Genomic DNA, 24,928 nt, shown 5'->3' on the forward strand with positions numbered 1-24,928 from the left:
GAGTCTAGGAAGACTAGGTATACATTCTGGTCAAGTCTAGAAATATTAGGCAAGCATTCCGATTCAGTCTATATATATCAGCTAAGCATTCTGGTCCAGTATAAAAATATTAGGCAAGAATTCTGGTCCAGTCTAGAAAGATTAGGCAAGCATTCTGGTCCAGTCTAGAAAGATTATATAAACTTTCTTGTCCAGTCTAGAAAGAATATGGAAAACATTCTGGTCCAGTCTATAACTATCGGTTAGGTTTCTGGACCAGCAAATATTCCCATTCAGTGTATACTGCTAATCTTATTTTATGTTAATTTTTTTGTAGTTGATCCATTCTTGGTGGTGCCGGCCATTCCCATCCAGGACAGTCATAAGGTCAGTTTTACACATATTACATTATTTAGAATTAGATAATTGCTAAAACTACAACATAATGTATTGTTATTTCAAAGATTTATAAATGTAAAAAACTATTTGATTTATAATCGTAAACTTTTTTTATTAATTTGTTTTTAAAATTTACTTTTGAATTTTTGAAGATTATAAATAGTTTAGATTTTGTTTTAAAAATCTTGAAAATAATTGAATTTTTGTATGAAGAGATAAATATATTGTAAGGCTCATTTCATCTTACTTTTTTTAATGAGGTTTATTAAAAAGATATTATTTATGTAGTTGAAATGGCCAAAAAGTCGAATGAGGAAAGAAATCCTACAAGCTGAAAATTGGTCTCTACAAACGGTATTCTGATTTTTTAGTAGCTCAGCTACTTTTAGAACGTGTGTCTGCAAGTTGCTTAATTATGAATAATAGCTGGAAAATTGACTTTGTATTTTTTATTGATAGATTTTAAAACAGAAATCTTAAACAAAAAAAAACTTAGACAAAAAATCTATGGGGCTAAATTATTATAGATTTATTTGAAAAAACTGCAAAAAAAATTAAGTTTTAGGTATAAGAATCACTGCCCCATAATTTTTATCATTTTAACAATTTAAGTGCGATGTTATCAGTGCACAAGGCTCTTTGTGTGAAAGCACCAATTTTGTTTTCTTTTAGAATAGTGAAGCAAAGAATTTTCTTCATGAAAATGGTCCTGACACACTTATCAATTGTTTATCAATTAATGTTAGGTAAGCAAAGCAAATAGTTTAAAATTTGGCCAATTTTTACAAATTTTCCAGACAGATTGGAAGAAATTTTAATTTCTAGTCTTCGAAAAGAGTTTTTATGATAAAAACATAATTTTATTTCAAAGTTTAGTTTTAACTTTTAAATTATCATTATATAGAAGAAGCAGGATCTGTTAGTAATGAAAGACCCTTAACTGATATGGTTCTCCTTTACAATGTATCGTCTCATAGTTCCTGGGAAAGTCTACAACTAATTTGGGGGAGGGTACCACCACCCTCTTAAAAGAGATCGCTCCTAGAAAAAAATACCAACCCATAGTTTTTCTACTTTTTCCTTGAAACCAAAATTGAATATTGAGGGATTGACTTCAACTGCCTCACCAAAAGTTCTACTGGAGGCCTCTAGGGGCGGACCAGCTAGTAAAGGATATTTCACTAATTTCAAAATTTATTAAGATCCTGGGATGAAGAAAATGAGTGCTGGGTACCGAACTCTGATCCTCAAATCCATAGACAGTTTGTCAACAAGTTCTACAAGAGATGCTCCCATTCCTTTGAAAGGAACATTATAACTATTATTTTTTTGTAATCTATGCTGTAAAGCGGCAGTAGAAGTAATCCATTTCCGTCATACCGTGTCAGAACTGAAAAAGCAAAATGCTTAGACTTAAACATAATTGTAAGTAAATTTTTTGCATGACTGCATAAAAACAGGATACTGTTTAAGGACATACTTACATATTTAGGACTTTATTATAGACTTAGTACCTTAGTTAGATAATTACACAACATAAAAAAAATGTTGTCATAAAACATAAAAATCAACATGTTTGAAATGATTGTACAGACTTTCTAATAACGAAAGTGTTACTACGCTTTTTAAATCGTACCTGACTGCTATAGGAATCATCATGCAAAACATGACCTACTCTGGAAGTCCTAAATGTACATAGATATTATTTTACCCTTAACATTTCTCAACTGTTATCATTATTGTCACACAGCCGACACAGCAGACGCAAGGGAATGCTTTGACATAATTTGAGCCAAGATTCAATCCCATGACTAGAGGATGTGTTAATCAGGGATTTAAAGGGATAAGACAAAGGTCTGTAAACATTAACAACTCATAAACTGTTGTACATCCCCAACGATTATACACTGAATTGCCCCATCTGTAGGTTACAATTAGTAATTGAATCGTATTCACACTCAACTTACAATTAAAATTCGATAGTCCCCAAAGCTGTTAAGCCAATGAATTTGAAAACATTGGGTATTAGTGTAATATACAGCCCAATTTCTCATCCCTTCCTGGTGCTCAAAGCATAGAAAGGTTACAATGTTGATGAACAGGCCAAGTATGGTGGACAGAGGTATTCAGATTATCCTAAACTCCACCAGCTGGACCATGGACAGCCATTCTGGATCTTATCTGCAAATGAAGGTAGATTGTATGGTATATGCTAAAAACCCAATTTCATTATTCCTACCAACAGTCAATCCTTGCTGGGTCATACGGATAGACGCTAATGTTTTGTAACTTCCTAACTTTAAATGTGTTCTTTTAATTCTTGATGTATCTTGAATATAATTGATTTCATACAAATTACCTCGTTTTGGGCAAGAATCTCCTACGATTTCATGTGATGTGATACTCAAACGCGCACTGAGACATTAGATTAAGTAACGCATACAAACTAATTAAATATATATATTTAGAAATCTCTTGGGTTGCCAGAGTCGGACACAGGAAACCTGCCAATGATCATCAACACATGTATGTCTCCTTGGCTCAGGGCTCAGAAAACCTTCAAGAGGATTGGTCTCATCATAAGGAATGAACTGTATAATGCCCATGGAGCTGTAAGTATTTCTTTTGAATAAAGTTTTACTATAATACTAAGTGTAAAGCATCAATTATTTGATAAAAATGGTTTAGCTTTGAGTGGTCTCACTCTAAAAGCAAAAAGAATTTTACCTTCTGATTCCATGTAGACATGACTTCCAAATAATCTTTCTCAAATAACCAATGATAGTGGATACATTAAAAGGTTGCGTGATTTTATTTGAACAAATTGCAACATAATTTTTTAATTATGAAATTTTGTAGATATTTGACGCCTCTGAACAACTGCACCTAGTGTCTCCAAGTGTAATTACAAACTCTGATTGGAAAGGAGACTTCTTTGCAGAGCTGGAGGTAAAAAGGGATAGTCCCAGAAAAGATTTTTAACAATTAAACCAAACAAATGTATTGCAGCTTTGTTAGAGTCAGTAATAGAAACAAAACAGATGTATTCGATCTAAGTAAAAAAAAATATAGTTCTGATTAAAGGATCCTCCAGTTAAATTTCACTTTTAAAAAAAATATTACACAAGAAATACCTTGTGTCAGCTAGCCTGCTGTCCATGACAATGTAATATCGGGTTATACATCCAAGAATAACAAAGGGGAGCAATGTAACTTTTTCAGTCTGTAAACACCAGGGTTATTAGGTAAAGTAATAACAAGGACATATTTTAGTACATGTAAATGATGTTTTCTTTAAAATCTCAATAGTTAGTAATTAGTGCACTTTTGAACTTAGCAAGGCATTTGATTATTTGACAAAGTATATTTTATTTTAAAATCTATTAAGCAGGGGGGTTCTGATTGGCTCAAAATTTTATTTATTAAATGTTAGAAGTTTAGGATAAAAAAGGCGATGCTAAAAATTTCCTTTTTTGTTTATTTTGATTTGATTCAAAGATTTAGAATTTGCACCATCCTATTGTTGCCTTGGTCCTTGATATTCTTATCTAACCTTGTCTTGGTCTATTTCAAAATAAGTGTGATGTAATTAAGCCTTCCTTTATGTCTATACTATTTCAAATATTTGCATACATTACGCTAAGAATTTCATACTTATGTTCGGCAAATTATGTTATATGACATTTTTAAATATTCAAATGATTTAATTTAAATTTACATACATATAACGTTAAATGATGTAAGACATTAAAATTTCAAGTTTGAAATGTGCAATTTTAAATTTTCTCCTTAGGATTAGCCTCAGCAAAGGAATATTTATCTGAGAATTAATTAATTTTACTTATGAATAAGCTTAAACTACTTACAGTAAAAAATGACGTTATACAATACATTTATATTGAATAATGCTAAAACGTATACTGAATAAGCTGCTTCAAAATTTATTGTTTTTACATTGAATTTTATGAGATATTATACTGGAATTGTTATCGACGAAGAAAGGAAAACTTTTTCTATAGTAAATATATTCCTATCCATTTCATCTCTTTAAAGATTAAACTATTTGAAATGTTAGTAACACTACTAATTCAACCCACCAAATAAAACTGGATAAAAGAGGATTCTTTCAATGTATTTGGATAGAATTAGTCAAATAATAATTAAAGTAATCTTGATGATCAAATTTTGAAAATTTTGAATGGGAAGTAGGTAGATGAATGTCTTCATAAGTTCAGAGTACTAAACACTTGTTATCATTTTTATTTTTAGGCATCCTTCTCCAAGCCAAATCTTCGGTATCATGCTATAGGTATGGATTATGACTTGAAGATTGACCTAAATCTATGATGATAATTTTGATAAATGATAATATTACTTTACCAAAACTTACACTTACACCTTTCTTGTTTTATTAACTCATCCCCTAAATTTCACAACATTTGACTGAAAATTCTTACTGAGTTTGGGATTAAGTTGCGCCTGTTTATGGGCTAATACATTACCCATGCTGCACTATTATTAACATGTGTTTGTTATAACAGACGTAGGAGCTATCTAAACTGCACTGTATAATGTATATAATCCTATAAGATTTTTTGGATCTACTGCAGTTCACGGTAAAATATTGCTGGTAACAAATATTGCCAAAAATCTATGAATTTTAAAGGCTGCTAGCTTCCAAACGGCTGAACATACAGATCATACCCGCACACCATTTTAAGCGGTATAAGAAGGCCTACAAATAATCTGAAATAGCCAATATCCAGTGATGCACAGGGAAAGCTTCACTGAAGAAAAAACGCGTAAAATAGGCCTTTTTCGCGCATTTCTCTGCACTGCGAGATAATTATGCATTATTGATTTATGGCTATTCCAAATTATTTGTAGGCCTTCTTATGCTGCTTAAAACAATGTGCGGGCATGATCTGTACGTTCAGCTGTTTGGCAGCTACCAGTCTTTAAAGTTCATAGATTTTTGGCAATATTCGTTACCAGCAATATTTTACCGTGAACTGCAGTAGATCCGATTTTTTTTATAATTGCCTAGGAAGTAGCATTTTCCATGTCTGTGTAAGGCAAAGGAAGCCCTAGGCTAGCCTAGGATTGGACCTATTATCTCTTACCTAGAGAAACTGATCCAGTCATAACCAATGTCATAGGTAGGTATATGTTTGCCAGCCTGGATGTTGTCAGAATTTTGGAGCTGGCCGCCAAGGCTAATGAAAAGGAACAGGTGGATGGAAAGCCCCGTCCACTCAGGATTATTACAAAGTGAGTACCATCTTACAATTTTTACCCCAACCCTCTTTTTACCTTGATGTCATGCAAGTTTTGCTGGCATCCTGTAAGCGTCAAGATTGGGATATAAAAAGTTTCAATTCCTACAATTCAATACTCTTTTTGAAAAGTAAATTTTGTATCGCCTTCTATTTCATACACAGAAAAAGAACACCTTTCTCGCCCCACAACCTCCCCAAAATGATAAGGGTTACTTAAACTTAAAAGATCATAATAATTTAATTTTATATTAAACCATGATTGAAGTTTAAAATAAGTTAGCTATAGTGTAATAGTTTGTTGAATAAAATAAATAATCTATTGAGAGAATCTTATGTTTATATTTTTCAGGGAGGCTATGACTGTGTTTGAGTTAATGACTGGTGGTGACCAAGTTAATATTAATAAACCAAAGAAAGTTGAAAGACCAACAGGAAATTTTATAAATAATATGAATTATACTATAAAGAATATAACCTTAAATTTACAAGACAAATTTGTAACTTGTATATTTTATGTCAGTTTTACGAGCTCAAAATAAGTTAGTCTTTAAGTAAAATCTAAATTCTAATATTATTTCTAAAGAAGTTGTATCAACTTTTTTGCTTTTTATTTAAGATAGCTAGCCGGTTCTTTCAGTAAGTAGTAGATGTAAAATTTTTCATAGAATTCAGATATGCAATCGTTTTTTTTGTAGACCTCTTATTTTTTAAGTAATTTAAGTTTTTAAAAAAATAATTAAGTCGGTTTTAAGGTACTAAAACGCAACAAAATAAAAGAAGAAAATGGCCAGTATGAACAAAAATAGTAAGATCTTTAATTTGACACCTTACTTTTAAAATTCTGTTGAGTAATTATTGAAAAAATCTATTTTTTTAACCTCGGTTTAATAAAAACTTTAGACCTAAATATTTTCTCAAACCTGAACAAAACCTAAACAAAAGACAATGCAATGTAGCAGATATTTTTTAAACACAAGAAACAATAATGTATTTTTAACTGCATTGTTTTGAAGTTTATAAACAGACTGATGCATATTTGTTCATAATTTTTCATTCTTTACATGTTCTTTAATATCACTATATTTATTGTAGTATCTATTGTATATATTGTATGAACGTTCTCCTTTTTTTTCAGGCAATTCTATAGGTTAATTTTATAGGTTAAGCTTCCCGATTCGTCAATTTTTGCGATTTGTGATTGGCTAGTTTAGTAGTTACAATTCTTAAAATAAACTTTTTATTTTTTCTATTTTTTATTACAATTTTTTTTAACTTTTTCAATTTTGCTTAGAATGGATTCATATTATTTTTCTCATTCTAATGTATATATGAACCCATATTTTTTATGTCTGTATGAGAAAATATTTAGGTTTAATGTTTTGATGAAACCGAGGTTAAAAAAATAGATTTTTTCAACAATTACTCAACAGAATTTTAAAAGTAAGGTGTCAAATTAAAGATCTTACTATTTTTGTTTATACTGGCTATTTTCTTCTTTTATTTTGTTGCGTTTTAGTACCTTAAAACCGACTTAATTATTTTTTTTAAAAACTTAAATTACTTAAAAAATAAGAGGTCTACAAAAAAACCGATTGCATATCTGAATTTTATGAAAAATTTTACATCTACTACTTACTGAAAGAACCGGCTAGCTATCTTAAATAAAAAGCAAAAAAGTTGATACAACTTCTTTTCAAAATTAATAGAAAATTTCAATTTTATCATATTACTATTTTTTTTCTTAAATCAAAATATTGATATAAATATTATTTAGAAAGTCCTTCATCTGCCACTCTGCCTCTGAACAAGAAGTTACAGGTAAATTTAATTAGGTTTATAATACTAGAAATCTTGCGGTAGAGAACTTCCAAGTAATTGTCCAAGGACCTTAAGGCATAATTCATTTTATCAGGATGAAACAGCGTAAAGTACCCCCAAAAAATGACGTCAACCAATACATGTGACCAATGAGAGGCCAGTATAAATTTAACCATTGGTCAATTACAATTTATACTGGCCTTTGTATTGTATGACGTCACTTTACGTTGTTTTTGTTTTAAGGTTATGTAACATGTAACAGACAATTAAGCCTTAATTTGTGCGACCTATGTCTGGAAGTCATGACAAAGTAATAGTATATGGTAATGTGTTGCACCGATTCACTGAATTCCTACTGAATTAACTATTAATGTCACGCGCCAGACATAGTAGCACTATGTATTATATTTAATTTATCTAGTATGACACAGTGTTATCCTTTCTTGTACCTATCATCACACTTTTAACTTTTACATTTTAAAAGCACAACCTTTTCGTAAAAGTTTTGGTCAAACTAAGAAGAGTTTGTGTTGATGTAGGTATATGTATGTATATATGTGTCTATCTAGTAATATCTCGTAAACAGCTAGACTGATTATTCACAATTCAAAAGGAAGATTAGTATATGTACTTTTTATAAGCTATTTTCAAGGGTGGTTGAACGATTAACATCGTCCTCAATAGAAATAGTCCTTAGAAAATTTTCAATAAAAAAATCAAATGTTACAGAACTGTTTTTATCGTATTTTATTATATTTAAGTAATATAAATAAAACAATGAAAGAAAAAATGAAATTTTATAACCTGTACTTTAATGGTCAAAGCAAACCTACAATTAAATATTCAAAATACATTATAAATAAAAAAAATCATTGATAAAAAAGCCATTGTTTTTGGCTAATTAATTGGTTCCTTTTAAATGATTTTTTTCTTATAATTGCTAGTCTTCGACGTGAAAGGTATTTTCTATTTTTAAAGACTTTTTATATTTTCTATTCTTCATTCTTTTTTTCATGTCAAATTAGATCTCCTATTGTTTTAGGTTATGTAAATGATTTTACAATACATCGTGTTTTATAAAGCTTAACATCCCTCACTACGCTATCTGTATTTATTTTTTTTTAAGTTTTCTTCTGGGGAATCTTATTTTGGCAAGGTACAAAATGACATTTAAAAATAGACAAAATAGAAATAAATAATTGCATGCAATATGAATGGATATGGAATACATGGATATTATTACGGGGAAATTTAGGTTGCTAATACAGTCCTTATATATTGATCAATTGAGAGAATCTATCACAATATTCATTTCTTCTGTAACCATTACTAAAAGGTTTTTTTATATTTTACATTTTTTTATCTTTACGTGTCTTGTTACTTGTACAATTCTTTAATAATAAATCTTATTGTTTAAAAAATAAAAGAACAGTAAGAATAAATTCTATTCATAATTAATAGCGCAGTTCATCTATAATTGGGGTATGTCCATTCGTCTATCTGTCCTTATGTCAAAACTTAAAATGACTTTAGCTTTAAAGTTTCCGTGATTTTCATTTCGTCTTTCCTAATTTGTTCAATTTCATGTTTGTTTTAAAAAACAATTTTCTGTCATCTTTTATTCAATTTATTTATTTTTAAGTTCGAATTCTGCTAATTATGTGGACATAATTGTTGTACTTTTTCTTGTTTTCATTAAAAATTAAATAAAAGGCATTGTTTATATAGAGAGCAGATACCCTTATCTACAAAAGGGATAATTATAATTACAACCATTGGGGATGTGCATCAGCTTATCTTCCATTGTCTTATCCCTTAAGATCGTTATTTCAAATACATACAACAAACATTTAGCCCTTATCTAACAAAGCAAAAACCCTTTCAGTAAAACAATTGCCTTTAGCTTGTTGCTGCATCATATGGACATATTAGTCCTTATATATAATAGGTACATTTTTAGGAGTATAGCGATGACTCTCTGGAGTATGATGATATAGCCATGCCAGGTAGATATAAACTTCTTTTACTTTGTATAGTGATGACTCTCTGGAGTATGATGATATAGCCATGCCAGGTAGATATAAACTTCTTTTACTTTGTATAGTGATGACTCTCTGGAGTATAATGATATAGCCATGCCAGGTAGATATACACTTCTCTTACTATGTATAGTGATGACTCTCTGGAGTATGATGATATAGCTATGCCAGGTAGATTTACACTTCTTTTACTATGTATAATGATGACTCTCTGGAGTATGATGATATAGCTATGCCAGGTAGATATACACTTCTTTTACTATGTATAGTGATGACTCTCTGGAGTATGATGATATAGCTATGCCAGGTAGATATACACTTCTTTTACTATGTATAGTGATGACTCTCTGGAGTATGATGATATAGCTATGCCAGGTAGATATACACTTCTTTTACTATGTATAGTGATGACTCTCTGGAGTATGATAATATAGCCATGCCAGGTAGATATACACTTCTTTTACTATGTATAGTGATGACTCTCTGGAGTATGATGATATAGCTATGCCAGGTAGATATACACTTCTTTTACTATGTATAGTGATGACTCTCTGGAGTATGATAATATAGCCATGCCAGGTAGATATACACTTCTTTTACTATGTATAGTGATGACTCTCTGGAGTATGATGATAAAGCCATGCTAGGTAGATACACAGATAGATGTATATAAAGGCTAGAGTATGATGATATATCTATACCAGGTATATACACAGATAGGCCATAAAAAATAAAATAGGAGGCTTGTACAAGTTTCTAAAGTCTTCTGTTACTATGTATAGTTTATAGCTTTATCAATAGCTGTTCTGAGGTCAGAACGTAAACAAAGTAAAAGGATTTAGTACAATTTCATAAGAGAATAGTAACTTTAAACAATAATGTTTATAAGAATTAAGATAATAAGTAGGACTACGTGCTTTTAACTACTTGTAAGAACAATAAAATAATAAATTTTTTTTATAAAAATATTTTTTTCTTTTCTTCTATTGTTGTTTATGTATATTTTTTAACCTGTACTTTTTGTAAGTACTAGCGGCTGCGACCATTACAACTAAAGCTAAATAGTCAAAACCATTTTAAGACTTAAATACAAAAAGATATCCTAAAACTATCACAGAAATGAAAAATCAATCGGTTCATTAGTTATCAAAATCTTAAGCTACAGACAACAAAAAAGCTTACTACTTTTTTCATAGGATAAAACAGCAAAAAAAACTTTGTTTGCACGACCGTTGTCCTTACTCTGCAGTATTCTGAACTATTAAATGTCAAACACAAGATATTTACATTAGGGTGGGTCGATTTTGGACATTTTTTTTCTGAGGCCAAAGCGGGGATCTGCACTCAATTTATATAGATATAATACACCTCTGGATGATTTAAAATTTATATTAAGTCTTAAAACCGCTGACGACCAGACATTCAATTGTATAGCTATTTGTAAATGGGAGTCAAAAATTTATTGAATCAGAACTATGGCTTTATGGTGCTCCCTGGAAATGCCTTGAGGAGCTGAGTCAGGAACTTTTGTCCGTTTCAAAAAATCTTGTTCCTAGCCTGAGAAAATCTAAAAAACCTCTACAAATTGGACAATTCTCAATAAACCTTAAATTTTTTTGGTTTTTTAGTGATTTCTAAGGCTAGGAACGAGATATTTTTAAACGGACAAAAGTTCCTGATTCAGCTCCTCAAGGCCTTTCCAGGGAGCACCATGAAGCCATAGTTCTGATTCAAAAAATTTTTTTGAATGTCGTCTTTGCATACTAATAATAATGAATTATATTTTTAAGTGGTCGTGTTCTAAAACTCAATTTTTTAAAATTCTTTTTTGGTCAGAAATGTTTTTAAGGTTAATTTTATCTGTTGCATATCCCCGCTTTGTCTAATTCCGATATGAACCCACCCTAATTTACATGCAAAAGTATTTCAACGTCCTTAGTTTTGCTTGACTTGACTAAACCAAATTTGCTGATAGATGACGTGTTATAATATTTAGAGATTCCTGTCATTGTCCATTTTGGAAACCCTGAAGAGGAAAGTGTTGAAACCTTCATCAAAATAAAAAGGATTATTAGGTAAATTAGTTATTAAGATAGATCCTTAAATTTTCATATAAAGTAACAGGTTATGTGTCTGTCTGTCTCTGTGTGTACCGAAAGATCTTGCTGAACCGATATGGTTCTCTTTTACAGTATAGCTTCTAAAAAATTCTCGGATGGTTTATAATTATATAGAGCAAGGGTACCACCACCCTCCCAAGATGAATAGTGCCAATAACAAAAGGCCCCCCGCAAAAAAATTATGTTCATTGTTCAGTTGTCATAAAAAAATAACGAGAAATATACGATCTTTTTTTACTAATGGAATCTCTATGAAAAATATTGATATTTGTGTCTTTTAAAGCTTCACTGACAGACTGACCAAACAGTTAAATTTTATACTAAAGTGTGTTACCTTTTTTTATGTTTCATTATTATTTGGCCACAACTTGGTCAAAAATGCTCACAAATCAGACCTTTTTTGACCGAAGATACTCAAATGGTTCCTTTACAAGCCCAATCAATCAGTTTTAAGATATCTTTATATTTCAAGGAAAATTGATGAAAATACTAAAAAACGGCAAATTTGGGTGTTACCTTTTATATGCACAGATACCATAAAATCAACAGAAAAAATACTTATTTTTACTTTTCTGTCATTTTTAAAGTATGATTCTGTTAAATTGGCTATTCTTGAAGGGATTTATGCATTGATTATACTGAAACATAATATTGGGCAGAAATTAATGTATTTCAAAGAAAGAAAATTTTGAAAATAAGAAATTCAACCTCTATCACTTTAGAGGACAGCTGCCAACCTCCAGTTGACAGGATATAGTTAAATACTTGTTAGCAATAATAATTAGCCCAAAAAGTAAAACAAAAAGTTTTTTAATATGGCAAAAAAAAGATAATCTAAATCTTAATTTTGGGGATGATGATCTTAAAGACGCTCTTGCTGTTAGTGATGATGACCCAGATGGTATCAAAATACATGAGCATTATGACAACTTATCTATTAAACTATGGTCCGATTTTTGTATTTGTAGCATTCTCCAATCAAGAGAAATCTCAAAACATACAATCTTGGTTTTTAAATTCTCCAATTCATAAGGTAAATATAGTAGTTTTTAAAAGATGGTTATATTTCTTGTTACAATTTTTAATTGGAGGCTGCTACAAATACAAAAATTGGACCATAGTTCAATAGATAAGTTGTCATAACGCTCATGTACTTGGATACTATCTGGGTCATCATCACCACCAGTAAGAGCGTCCTTTAGATCATCATCCCCAAAATTAAAATTTAGATTATCATTTTTTTGCCATATTAAAAAACTTTTTGTTTTACTTTTATAGCTAATTATTATTGCTAACAAGTATTTAACTATATCCTGTCAACTGGAGGTTGGCAGCTGTCTTCGGAAGTGATAGAGGTCGAATTTCTTATTTTCAAAATTTTCTTTCTTTGAAATACATTAATTTCTGCCCAATATTATGTTTCAGTATCATCAGACGCATCTCTCTTTTTGACTGTGAAGGCCAGAGAATACGGACACCTTGTTCCTCCATGAATTCCTGCTGTCTTTGGCAAGTTTCTCAGCTTCTCCCCATGTTAATTCCAATTTAAAGAGGTCCTTTTCAGTGCTCCGTCTCCAGGTCATTTTTGGTTGTCCCCGATTACGTTTACCAGTGGTGGGGTTCCATTTTAAGCACTTTTTTGGAAACCTATTTTGTTCCATTCTGAGCACATGTCCTAGCCACCTTAGTCTTTTATATTTCACTTCTGCTTCAATACTATTGCACTTGGTCTTAGCATACAGCTCAAGGTTTGATATTTTGTTTGGCCAGAATATTTTGCAAATTCTTCTTAGGCAGCTATTGTGAAATGCATTAAGTTGATTTGTTTCAGTTTTCACAGTTCTCCAGCATTCCGCTCCATAGAGAAGAACTGATTTCACATTACTGTTGTAAAGTCTGATTTTTGTTTTCAGAGCAAGTTTCTTTGAATTCCAAACGTTGTGTAGACTGTTGAAAGCAACCCTAGCCTTATCAATCCTGGTTTTAATATCAGCTTTTGAGCCATTTTCACTGCTGATAACACTCCTCAGATAGGTGAATTTGTTGCTTTGTTTCAATTGTTCATCATTTATTGTTATACTTTGATCAGGGTTTGTAGGTATATTCATAATTTCAGTCTTCTTGACATTAACAAAGAGCCCGACTTGTCCTGCATATTTGACTAGTCTATCTGTCTTAGCTTGTAGATGTTTAATTGTTTCTGAAATCAGTGCCAGGTCATCAGCAAAGTCCAGATCTTCTAGGTGTCCTACTATGCCCAGCTGGAGACCACGTTTTTTGTCCTCTGTGGTTTTCTTCATCACCCAGTCAATGACCAATATAAATAGAATAGGTGATAAAATGCATCCCTGTCTAACTCCAGTGCTTATTTTAAAGAAATCAGATGTCTTATTGTTTCCAACTGAAACACAGGCTTGGAAGTTGTCATAAAATTTAGTTATCATAATTTACGTGAAGTGGCTTGTTAAATTCAACACATTGTTCAATAACTGTCCTAAGGGTGAAAATTTGGTCAACACAGCCCCTTCCAGCACGGAATCCAGCTTGTTCTTCTCTCAGTTTATTGTCAATTTTCTCATCAATTCTGTTTAAAATAACTTTACATAGGACCTTGCTTGGGATAGAAAGCAGCATAATTCCTCTCCAATTATCACAATTGTTCAAATCTCCCTTCTTAGGTAGTTTTATGATTATACCTTTAGACCAGTCCGTTGGTATCTTTTCTTGCCTCCGAATTTTATCAAAAAGATCAGTTAGAGTACTTGCAGAAAGATCTATGTCTGCCTCAAGCATTTCGGCAGTTATCAAGTCAGGTCCTGGTGCTTTGTCATTCTTTAGGCTATGTATAGCAGCTTTAACTTCTTGAATAGTTGGTGTTCTTATATCTATGTCTATTTCATGTCCTGGTTCTGGTTCAGCAGTAATTTCTGGTTCAGGTCTGTTCAACACTTCTTCAAAATGTGATTTCCACCTTTCAGCAATTTCTTTTTCTGTAGTGAGTAATTTACCATCTTTAGCCTTGATAGTTTCACCACTCTTTTTGCTATATTTGCCACTTAATTGCTTGGTTATGTTGTATACTGTTTTCATGTTACCAAAGTCAGCTGCTCTCTGGGCCTTTTCAGTCAGATTGTCAATGTAATCTCTCTTGTCTTTCCTTGTGCACTTTTTGACATCTTTGTCTTTAGCAGTATATTCAGCTTTTAAATTGCTCATGTAAGCCAAATGTTGAGCATTATGGATTTTGTTTTTGAGATTTTTTCTCTCTTCTATTTTGATCCATGTTTCTTTAGAGATCCAGTCCTTTTTCTCTGGTTTCTTGTGTCCTAGGATTTCCTTAGCAGTAGATTGAAAGTTTTCTTTAATTGAAGTCCATGTGATCTCAGTCTCGTCATTTAGGTCCTCTAAGACTTGAAATCTATTTCTGGGTTTTAAGACAAATTCATTCTTTATCACAGGGTCCTTTAACCTTGAAGAATCATATTGTCTACCAATCTCACTCTTTTTATCATGGCCAGTACGCTTAAGCTTTAATTTAATCTTACTGACAACTAGTTCATGGTCACTAAATATGTCGGCTCCTCTATAGCTCCTACAGTCTTGCATTGATTTGACCCATTTTCTATTGATCATAATGTGGTCAATCATGTTTCTTGTTTGTCCATCAGGTGTTGTCCAGGTATATTTGTGAATGTTTTTGTGTTGGAATAATGTACCTCCTACAACCATATCATTATTTAAACAGAATTCAAGTAAAAGTTCTCCATTTTCATTTCTTGTACCTATGCCAAAGTGTCCCATTGCATTCTCCACTCCAGTCCTGTCAGTTCCTACTTTAGCATTCATATCTCCAAGAACTAGGCACATGTCATGTTTGGGTACTGAGTTTCTGATTGATTGCAGTTGATCATAAAACTCTTGTTTTACTTCTTCATCTTTGTCATTTGTTGGGGCATAGCATTGGATAATGGTCAACTTGCAGTGCCTTGATTGGAATCTAGCCTTAATTATTCTGTCTGATATAGGTTTCCAGTCTATTAGTGAATTGACATGTCGTTTTTGAATAATTATAGCAACACCATACATATGTTGGCTTTCATGACCAGAATAAAGTATTAGGTGGCCATCTTTGGTTGTAGTTTGTCCTTGTCCTGTCCATCTACATTCTGCAATCCCAAGTATTCCAATATTGTAACTTGTCATTTCTTTAACTACTTGGGCTGTTTTAGTTGACTCATACATTGTTTTAACATTCCAGGTTCCTATCTTACAGCTTTGCTTAGAACTTATTGGTCCTGTCATCAAGTTGATAGCTTCCTTTCGGATTTCACCATCATCTTTCATATTCTCAGTAAACTGAGCATCAGTTCCAACGGTTCTTGTTTCATGCACACCTCTGGCTGTGTGAAAGCCATTAGTGTTTGAGGTTCTGTGGGTGTTTTCTTGAACTTTTTGGTTTTATAGGTAGGATAGTTAGTCCTACGCAAACCTTCCATATCCCTGGAAGGATGTTTCAGTATAATCAATGCATAAATCCCTTCAAGAATAGCCAATTTAACAGAATCATACTTTAAAAATGACAGAAAAGTAAAAATAAGTATTTTTTCTGTTGATTTTATGGTATCTGTGCATATAAAAGGTAACACCCAAATTTGCCGTTTTTTAGTATTTTCATCAATTTTCCTTGAAATATAAAGATATCTTAAACTGATTGATTGAGCTTGTAGAGGAACCATTTGAGTATCTTTAGTCGAAAAAGGTCTGATCTGCAAGCACTGTTTACCAAGTTGTGGCCAAATAATGATAAAACATAAAAAAAGGTAACACACTTTAAATGCTCTTTGGTACAGGGAATCATCAACAACAGTTTCAGCTGCCGAGAAAATTAAGTTTCCCCCATATAGTTCCGTACTGACTGGCAGCTAGGTTAATCATAGAGTAGCTTTGCTGTACTATAAATAGTTATGACATTCTTACAAAGAGTAATGCAAATATTAAGTCATTCTTACCAGGGAGTAAGGGAGGGGACAATGGATCGAATATTCAATTTTAGGAGTCTCAGACTTTGGGGACTGGCTTAAAGGGAATGTGCAAGAATTTAGCAGTTTCTGACTGAGTTTGGGGACTTGCGCATGAAATGCCGCTACTCGTTATGTATGTTTTGAATATTGCAGACGGGGAGAAGGGATAAGGAAAGTGGGGGCAAGGGAAATAAACACTCGTTGTGTAAGTTTGGAATGTAGCAGACGGGGAGAAGGGAGAAGGTAGGTGGGCGCAAGGGGCGAGGGAAATAAACAGAATAAAAAGGGGCAGTCATATTCTTGCTAGCAGCTGGCCGGGTCCAATAATCTTTTAATATAAAAATCATACCAAAAAACCTCAATATATTTCATCAAAAACAAGTTGTGATTTCACTTTACATGACGCTATGGAAATCTATTATTCATTTAACAATCCCTTTATAATTTCCTACAAATTTTTTGGATTAAACTGGATTTCATGCCCTTTCTTTGATAACTCTTATATTGAATTAATTGCCCATTGTCCCCTCCCTTACTCCCTGCATTCTTACACGATTCTTAACCAATTTGTTCCAAAATCTTGGAAATAATGATCCTTTTTAAATTAAGATATCACCACTTGCAGAGAGACAGTGTAGATGAAAAAGATTATCCACCAAGCCAGGAGTATTTTCTTTATGCTGATAATCAGGTACATAGATAGATAGTCATGAAAAGATTATCCACCAAGCCAGGAGTATTTTCTTTATGCTGATAATCAGGTACATAGATAGATAGTCATGCAAAGATTATCCACCAAGCCAGGAGTATTTTCTTTATGCTGATAATCAGGTACATAGATAGATAGCCATGCAAATAGAAAGACAGACATACAGTCAGATAGATAGATACAATTACACAATGTAGATGAAATAATATTATCCTCCAATTACAACATATTTTGTATGTAATCATCATGTAATTAGGTTGAAAAATATACTAACTTTTAAAATATGTAATCATCCTAGGATCCATCAAAACTTACTTACTAATCCAGGTAATGATGAAATCATTGTTGAACAACGTAGTTCAAGTCATAAAAACAAATGGAACAAGAAATAAAACGAAGTAGTGTGATTCGTCATATTTCGTCACACAGTGTTTTTTCTCCTATTATTAACCAATACGAAAGGTTCTAACCAAGCGGGGCCCATTTCCTAACCCTGATCGGCAATCATTAACATTTACATAAACTAACCCACCAAAAGCTACTGAGAAAATACGACGAAAACCTCTACTTCGATTTCTTTTAATGATCTAAACAAATTATGATCATTCAATAGAGGTTTGTGTAAACAAAAATAATTTAAAATAAACCACCATATTGAGAGGAATATATGAACAATTTAGAGTGCCTACCTGTCCCACTGTCCAAATCGTTACCCTGATTTCCAGCAACAGATCAGACTGGATGAAATCCCCACGCTGGGACAACTAGAAGATGAAAACAGTTTGTATCAGGTAAAATATCATTTTTATAGTTGTGGAAAAAGTACTTAACTTACTAAGGGAGGTAGGGAACATTGGACTGTTACACTAGTCTCCAAAGTTTTATAATTAGCTTTTCTTATTCGTTGACTTAACAACTTTGGGGAATTTTGAATTTTGATTGGTTGGTCATTAAGTTGAGTGTCTTAACGTTTCAACCAGTAATTGTAATTTACAGAAGGGTTAATTTTTTTTGTTTCGTCATTTGATGTACATCAATTTATCGCCCATCATCTGCTAGCTACACTAGTTTTAGGCTATTTTTTCGGCCCTACCCTTCTGATACAGAGCCTCTTCATACTGCATATATATACATATACACAAATATAAATATACTTAAAACCTTATGGTTGATAAAATGAAGAATTTATTTTTTTGGTTTAAAATTTGATATGCTTATTAACTTTAACTATAAAATTATTTATTTTTGAGTTATTAACAAGTTTTAAAATCTGTTTCAGGAAGCTCTAAGAAGAGGTGTTGTCATCTATCTACCACAGGTTCTTGTTATATATATTCTGAAATTTATAATAAGTTAATAAAAAAACATATCATAAAAAAAGTTAATAGATACTAAAACTCGTTTGTAAAAATCTAGGTTGAAAATGGAGGACGACCTTTGCTTAGCCAGAAGAAGTCTTGGAAATGTAGAGATCCTCTTAAAGATCATCTTTACAATGCGGTCTCGTAAGTTTTTATATTCCTAATCCAGTGTAATTTTGGTGGGAAATATTTTCACACAGCCCTAACAGATAGATGTTAATACTTTATCTCATACTGGAGGCTGTGCCCCAAGCATCTAGTGGAGGGCTGGGTAGGTCAGATAAATAGCCTAAAACCACAAAAAAGTAATGAAGCTTCCTTGAAAAGTATAAACAATTCGGACCAGTACCTTCTGAGGTCTTTAGATTCAGACAAAAAAAATGAGATCTTATTTTAGTGCATCTATGAACTAAATCTTGTTTAATTATGTTCATGATTATAAGGTCAAACGCCATTCAAAGATTACACAACCTTTGTCTTGACGTCTTAACTGTTCAACACATGGTAATGAGTTAAACCTATTTTTGGCATTATCACTACTCAAACTATTTATGTCGCGCACCTGACATGGCAGAAGTGGGAAAGGCACTGTGACTGGACTCATGTACTCTATGTACATCTGTGTATTTTTTTATATGCATACTCGCAGCTAGTAGCCCAACTTTATTTTGTTTGTTATTATGCATTGTATCTGCTCGGATATGATGGAAATGGATGTGGAATACATGGATTATACAGGAGCGTCCAAGCTTTTTCATTTTATTTACCCTTTATTAGAGAACATGAAAATCTGGTGTAAGATCCATGTAATAATAAATCAATGATTGACAAATTTTTCTCTTCAAAATTTCATAAGCCAATAATTTTCAGATGGTCTGACCAAGGCGCTTTTACTGGAGACATGCACTCTATAGTCGTCAAATTCTATTCTCAGGTAAACATTAAACCAATAAAAATTCCTACATTTCATAGTAATTTTGTTGCATATTGAGAATTTAAGAATATGTTATTTCTCAAATAAATGCAGGGAGGAAGGTAATATTAGACTATAAATTACTTTGGTACCCAAAGTTTTATACATCTTTATTTATTTGTTGGCTGAGAACCTTTTGGTACTTTTGAATTTTTATTTGGTTTTCCAAACTTTTCAATAAATAAACTAATCTACAGAAGAGGCAATTTTGTTTTTCATCATTGGGATGTATATAATTTATAATCCATTGCCGTATGCCTCACGATCCTTGAATAGTTTTAAAAGTAAAGAATTTAGTTTGGAAAGCGGTGGTTCAGTGGAGAAAACATGAATGCTGGTTATACCAGGTAAATTATTTCCAGTATGGCATCAAAACCGATTGATATCCGATGGATTAGAACTGCTTCTAAGCCATAATGAAAAATCTTGTATCGTAACATATTATGAACAATTTTCTAAACTAAAATTAAAAGTCGAGGGTCAACTTCCTCAACCCCTGCACTCAATTGCCTCTAGGAGCGTATTCGCTTTTTAACTTTTACTGTGATGCTATAGGAGCTGTGAGCCTAGTCTGTATACCTCAGCTGGAAAGAGGAGAGACCAAGATGAAATTAACTCTGAAGAATCAGATGAAGACGATATTTAGGGAAGATGAAATACGTACTGGGCTCGGCAGCTGCGCATCATGTTTATTTTTATCAAAAGGGTGTTTAAACATGTTCTTTATGACAATTGTACGTATAATAAGTAACACTTTCAAAGAATTGCCAAGCCCCTGTTAAATGTGATGCATTACATTTTGCTTGACTCTTATTCTAACAGCTTAAGGTACAACGATATATTTTGTCTAGTAACTTAGCTCCTAATACAAGAATGAGTTTTTACTAGTATCAAGTAATTGTAAATAAATTGTAGTATTAATATGAAAAATCTTGCCACAACGTTGTACTATTTATGTGAATATGAACCTCTGTAAATAAAAAATATTTTAATATGTGATTTATTTTGGAATAAATTATGATTTTAAGGATTTCGAATGAAGAAATTAAAATATAAATAAATATATTACTGTTCTAACCTACCAAGATGTCCAAAATATGCTTTTATTACAATCACATTGGGGCAAATCAACCAAAAAGGGGATTTAATTATTTAGTACCCTTAAAATTCATCTCACAAAAATTTTATACTTTTTTGTAGGTAATTTAACAACAAACAAATTTGCTTTTATGTTTTTTTTCTGTCATTTGAAAGGAACATGGAGATAAAGGTCATTTTATGAAGGTAGATAGAAAATTACCAGATTAACCCCTCCCGAAAATAGCCCCCCCTTACCCTATCCATCTATCTATCCATCAATCTATCCATCTATCTATCCATCTATCTATCCATATATCTATTCATCTGTCTATCCATATATCTATCCATCTATCTATCCATCTATCTATCCATCTATTTATCCATCTATCTATCCATCTATCTACCCATCTATCTATCCATCTATCTATCCATCTATATATCCATCTATCTATCCATCTATCTATCCATCTATCTATCTATCCATCTATCTATCCATCTATCTATCCATCTATCTATCCATCTATCTATCCATCTATCTATCTATCCATCTATCTATCCATCTGTCTATCCATCTATATATCGATCCATCTATCTATCCATCAACTATTCATCTCTTTATCTATCAACTATCAATTTATCCATCCATCAATATATCCCTCTATCTACCCATCTGTCTATCCATTTACTTATCTATCTATCTATCCATATATCTATTCATCTACCAATCCATCTATCTATCCATCTATCTATCCATCTATCTATCCATCTATCTATCCATCTATCTATCCATCTATCTATCCATCTATCTATCCATCTATCTATCCATCTATAAATCGATCCATCTATCTATCCATCAACTATTCATCTCTTTATCCACCAACTATCAATTTATCCATCCATCAATATATCCCTCTATCTACCCATCTGTCTATCCATTTACTTATCTATCTATCTATCCATATATCTATTCATCTACCAATCCATCTATCTATCCATCTATCTATCCATCAACTATCTTGAATTTCGTGTTTAAAATGTCTAATTAGGGGTTTTGGTTATCAGAGCAATATGAGAATTTTTTAGTAGCGCAGCTACCCTATCACTAGCTTTTTGGGCCCTTTTAAGTGTAACTAGGTTAATTGTAGTCCGATTTTAGTGTTCAAAGTGTCAAATTTGGGGTCATGGAATTTATTTCAGTAGGAGGGGAGGGGATGGTGTAAATGGGGGTGGATGGGGATCCTTATGTTAGCAAGCTAAAGTTTCACTTTAAACGCCTTTTCTTACAAGCTTTTCGTGCACCCACGTTCAGAAAACGGGCTAAAAACCCCTACGGGGGGCGCGGGGGGGTAAATGAAACCAGTACTGGCGATTAAAATATGTCTTTGGGTAATCAAATATCGTTTTTTTAGCCGGTGGCAACCGGTGAAAACATGTTTCCTCTTACTGTCTTCTTAAATGTTGATTAAAAAACAAACAAATAAAAACTAAAATCTTGACTTCAACTAGAATTATTTAGGACTAATTTCTTCAATTTGTGTTTTTTTCTTTTATACTGTCAAAATATATGTAATGCATGACTCATCAGAAGTTATTTTGTCTAATTACGTTAATTCTAAGAGATTTTATAATACTTTTAAAATTGTTGGTGAAACACAAAAAGTATGCCTTTTTCTGTAAGAAAATTTTTGCATTTCTTGACTTCCATGCATTAGAATGCTTACTTAAAAAGCGTATTTTTACGATTCCTTTGAAATCTGATGTACATTGGGTATGATAATACTCATAGAATGTTTAAAACTTGATTTGGGGGTGGTGAATTGTTGCCCCTTGTTGCCCCTATGTGCAATGCCATACTATTAATGAATAATTTTATAAGAAATAAGTCTGAGGTATGAGTTAATCTAACAAAGTTTTTAACAGTTTAGGCGTTTTTTTAGGGGGCGAGGGACTGTCATCCCAACCAAAAAATTACGGTCAGAGGGAAAAAACGCTCTTAATCTATATAAACAATTAAAATATTAAGGGACAAAGCTTTCAATTGTTTTTGGTAAAGCCCAGTTTTGCCAATAAAACTTACCTACATCTCATGGACTCGAAACCCTTTCGCTACTTTATTCGCTCAATATGCCAACCAGTAGCGTGCACAGTGATTTACAAGGGGGGTATGAATCTTTTTCTTATGAATCAAATTTAACTTATCTAAAAAACTTTCCAATTCACAAAATAAAAAAAATTAAAATAATTTGTAACATTATTTTTATTGCCACATTATGATTTATATGTGTACATTATTACTTTAAATCAATATCAAATACATAAAGCATAGAAACTTATTTAATAAAATTCAATAACATCAAAAAATGATTTTGTTCAAATTAAATTTTTCTTTGATTTCTAGAATGGCATTTTTTATATAAAATTTCTTTTAAAAATAAGCTAAACATAGGAGTGATGTTTTAAATGCACCATTCATTTGTAGGTAGTTAGATAATTGGACTCTTAACCAGATTTGGCTGCTACTTTTCTGAAAAAAATGAACAAATTATTAAGTGAGCATTTATTTTATAGATAATTTTTGCTTAAAATCTGAAAATTCTATTTAAAAGAGTTGTTTTGACTTTAGTATAGCGTTCAATTTAAGTAGTTAGAAAAAGAATACTAATTTCAGTATTCTTTGAGGTCAACTCTTCTTAATCATGTCAGACACTTTAAAGTTTATTAATAAAAATCTCACTACATAGCAACAGTATTTACAATTTTTATCTTAATGAAAATACAGTGAGATTCGAACCCTTTACATCCTGCAATACTTACCGTAAGCTATCAAAGAAAGTAGTTTGAGCAACAGGCATAGCTATATCCAAAATATTCGAAGGCATCCATCCCTGAAAAAAAAATCCATGGGAAGTCAACTTTACTTCACATCTATTCGAGATAGATGGCTAGAAATTTTGTAAATTTTCCTTTGCAAGGATATCTCATTTAGTCCGTTCGTTTTATCAGATCTTAGCCCATAGATAGAAATATTAAATCTTAAAATGTGCCATTACCTTGAAATCACAATCCATAAGCCAAATAACTTCGCACTGGTTATCCTCTCCCTCAATGGGTATCACCATCTGGCAACCTGGTCCATTAATAGCCCTACAAATATAGTAATTAATTATATTTCTATGTGGCAACATGGTCCATTAATAGCCCTACAAAGATAAATTAATTATATTCATAACTGGCAACCTGATCCATTAATAGCTCAACAAATAGATGAATCAATATATATTTCTATCTGGCAACCTGATCCATTAATAGCTCAACAAATAGATGAATTAATATATATTTCTTTACGGCAACCTGATCCAAAAATAGCCCTACAAATCGAATAATTCATAAGGTTTTCTATCTGGCAACCTGATCCATTAATAGCCCTACAAATAAATAATAAATATTTATAAATATCTGACAACCTGGTCCATTAATAGCCCAATAATATAATCATACAAATAGATTTATTAATATGTATTTCCATCTAGCAACCTGATCCATTTAATCCCTTCAAATACAGATATTTACTATTTTACTTCTACCATCTGGAAAAATAGATCATTTATTTTCAATTTTAGACTGTAATTACACTGGTATTTAGACGCATTTTATTCGTTGGCTGAAAAAAATTAGGGTATTTTTATTGATTTTTTTGGGTAGGTTGGTTGTTCTCGGAATGATTTTTGGCTATTTCAGTTTTACATTAATTCTATGAGTGACTTTAGGCTATCTATATACCCTTCCACACCTCTCCGAATACAATGCCCTGTATACTTTAAATTAATATACTTCAAATTGAACGATGGATGTATTCCATCACATTAATTTTACCTGACAATTTTGGCAGCCTTAGGGGCATCAGGATAATCCACACTCTTGCCTCCCATCACAAAGATCTCACCAGTTGCTCCATCCATAAAGTCAAACTGAAAATATATTCATAATTAAGGGGACTATGCACGAAAAATAGCATCTTTTTTTAACTTGCTCTCGTTCGTGCATAATCCCCTTTTGTCTTCTTGAAATTTTTCTATTATCTTTAACTGTTCCGTTCTAAATATCTGCCTGTTTGTTTCACCCATGTCAAATTAGGCAAATTAGAATCTTC

The 24,928-nt window shown here is 31.9% G+C and overlaps 2 protein-coding genes across 4 annotated transcripts in view; one reads left to right on the forward strand and one right to left on the reverse strand.

Annotated features, from left to right (window-relative positions):
* The window catches only part of LOC145322226 (L-tyrosine decarboxylase-like), a 44,347-nt gene extending 23,588 nt beyond the window's left edge, over positions 1–20,759 (forward strand). The window contains exons 20-39 of the mRNA XM_080164081.1: positions 317–366; positions 667–732; positions 1,051–1,124; positions 1,581–1,683; positions 2,479–2,571; positions 2,847–2,990; positions 3,238–3,327; positions 4,648–4,687; positions 5,538–5,649; positions 6,007–6,087; positions 7,430–7,475; positions 9,436–9,481; positions 11,511–11,589; positions 17,265–17,346; positions 18,045–18,155; positions 18,644–18,682; positions 18,781–18,869; positions 19,596–19,659; positions 19,996–20,045; positions 20,254–20,759. Of these exons, the coding sequence (XP_080020207.1) occupies positions 317–366; positions 667–732; positions 1,051–1,124; positions 1,581–1,683; positions 2,479–2,571; positions 2,847–2,990; positions 3,238–3,327; positions 4,648–4,687; positions 5,538–5,649; positions 6,007–6,087; positions 7,430–7,475; positions 9,436–9,481; positions 11,511–11,589; positions 17,265–17,346; positions 18,045–18,155; positions 18,644–18,682; positions 18,781–18,869; positions 19,596–19,659; positions 19,996–20,045; positions 20,254–20,344 (1,550 nt within the window). The 3' untranslated portion in view covers positions 20,345–20,759. The remainder of the gene's footprint in view (positions 1–316; positions 367–666; positions 733–1,050; positions 1,125–1,580; positions 1,684–2,478; positions 2,572–2,846; positions 2,991–3,237; positions 3,328–4,647; positions 4,688–5,537; positions 5,650–6,006; positions 6,088–7,429; positions 7,476–9,435; positions 9,482–11,510; positions 11,590–17,264; positions 17,347–18,044; positions 18,156–18,643; positions 18,683–18,780; positions 18,870–19,595; positions 19,660–19,995; positions 20,046–20,253) is intronic.
* A 2,258-nt stretch (positions 20,760–23,017) lies between these two features.
* The window catches only part of LOC145322229 (steroidogenic acute regulatory protein, mitochondrial-like), a 243,691-nt gene continuing 241,780 nt past the window's right edge, over positions 23,018–24,928 (reverse strand). For all 3 annotated transcript variants that reach the window (XM_080164091.1, XM_080164089.1, XM_080164090.1), the window contains 4 exons: positions 24,652–24,746; positions 23,829–23,922; positions 23,593–23,663; positions 23,018–23,302 (listed from right to left, as the gene is read on the reverse strand). In XM_080164091.1, the coding sequence (XP_080020217.1) occupies positions 23,278–23,302; positions 23,593–23,663; positions 23,829–23,922; positions 24,652–24,746 (285 nt within the window). In that variant the 3' untranslated portion in view covers positions 23,018–23,277. The remainder of the gene's footprint in view (positions 23,303–23,592; positions 23,664–23,828; positions 23,923–24,651; positions 24,747–24,928) is intronic.

Source organism: Acartia tonsa, chromosome 6 (assembly GCF_053477335.1).
Source record: "Acartia tonsa isolate MP-2025a chromosome 6, ASM5347733v1, whole genome shotgun sequence".
Taxonomy (NCBI): Eukaryota; Metazoa; Arthropoda; class Copepoda; order Calanoida; family Acartiidae; genus Acartia; species Acartia tonsa.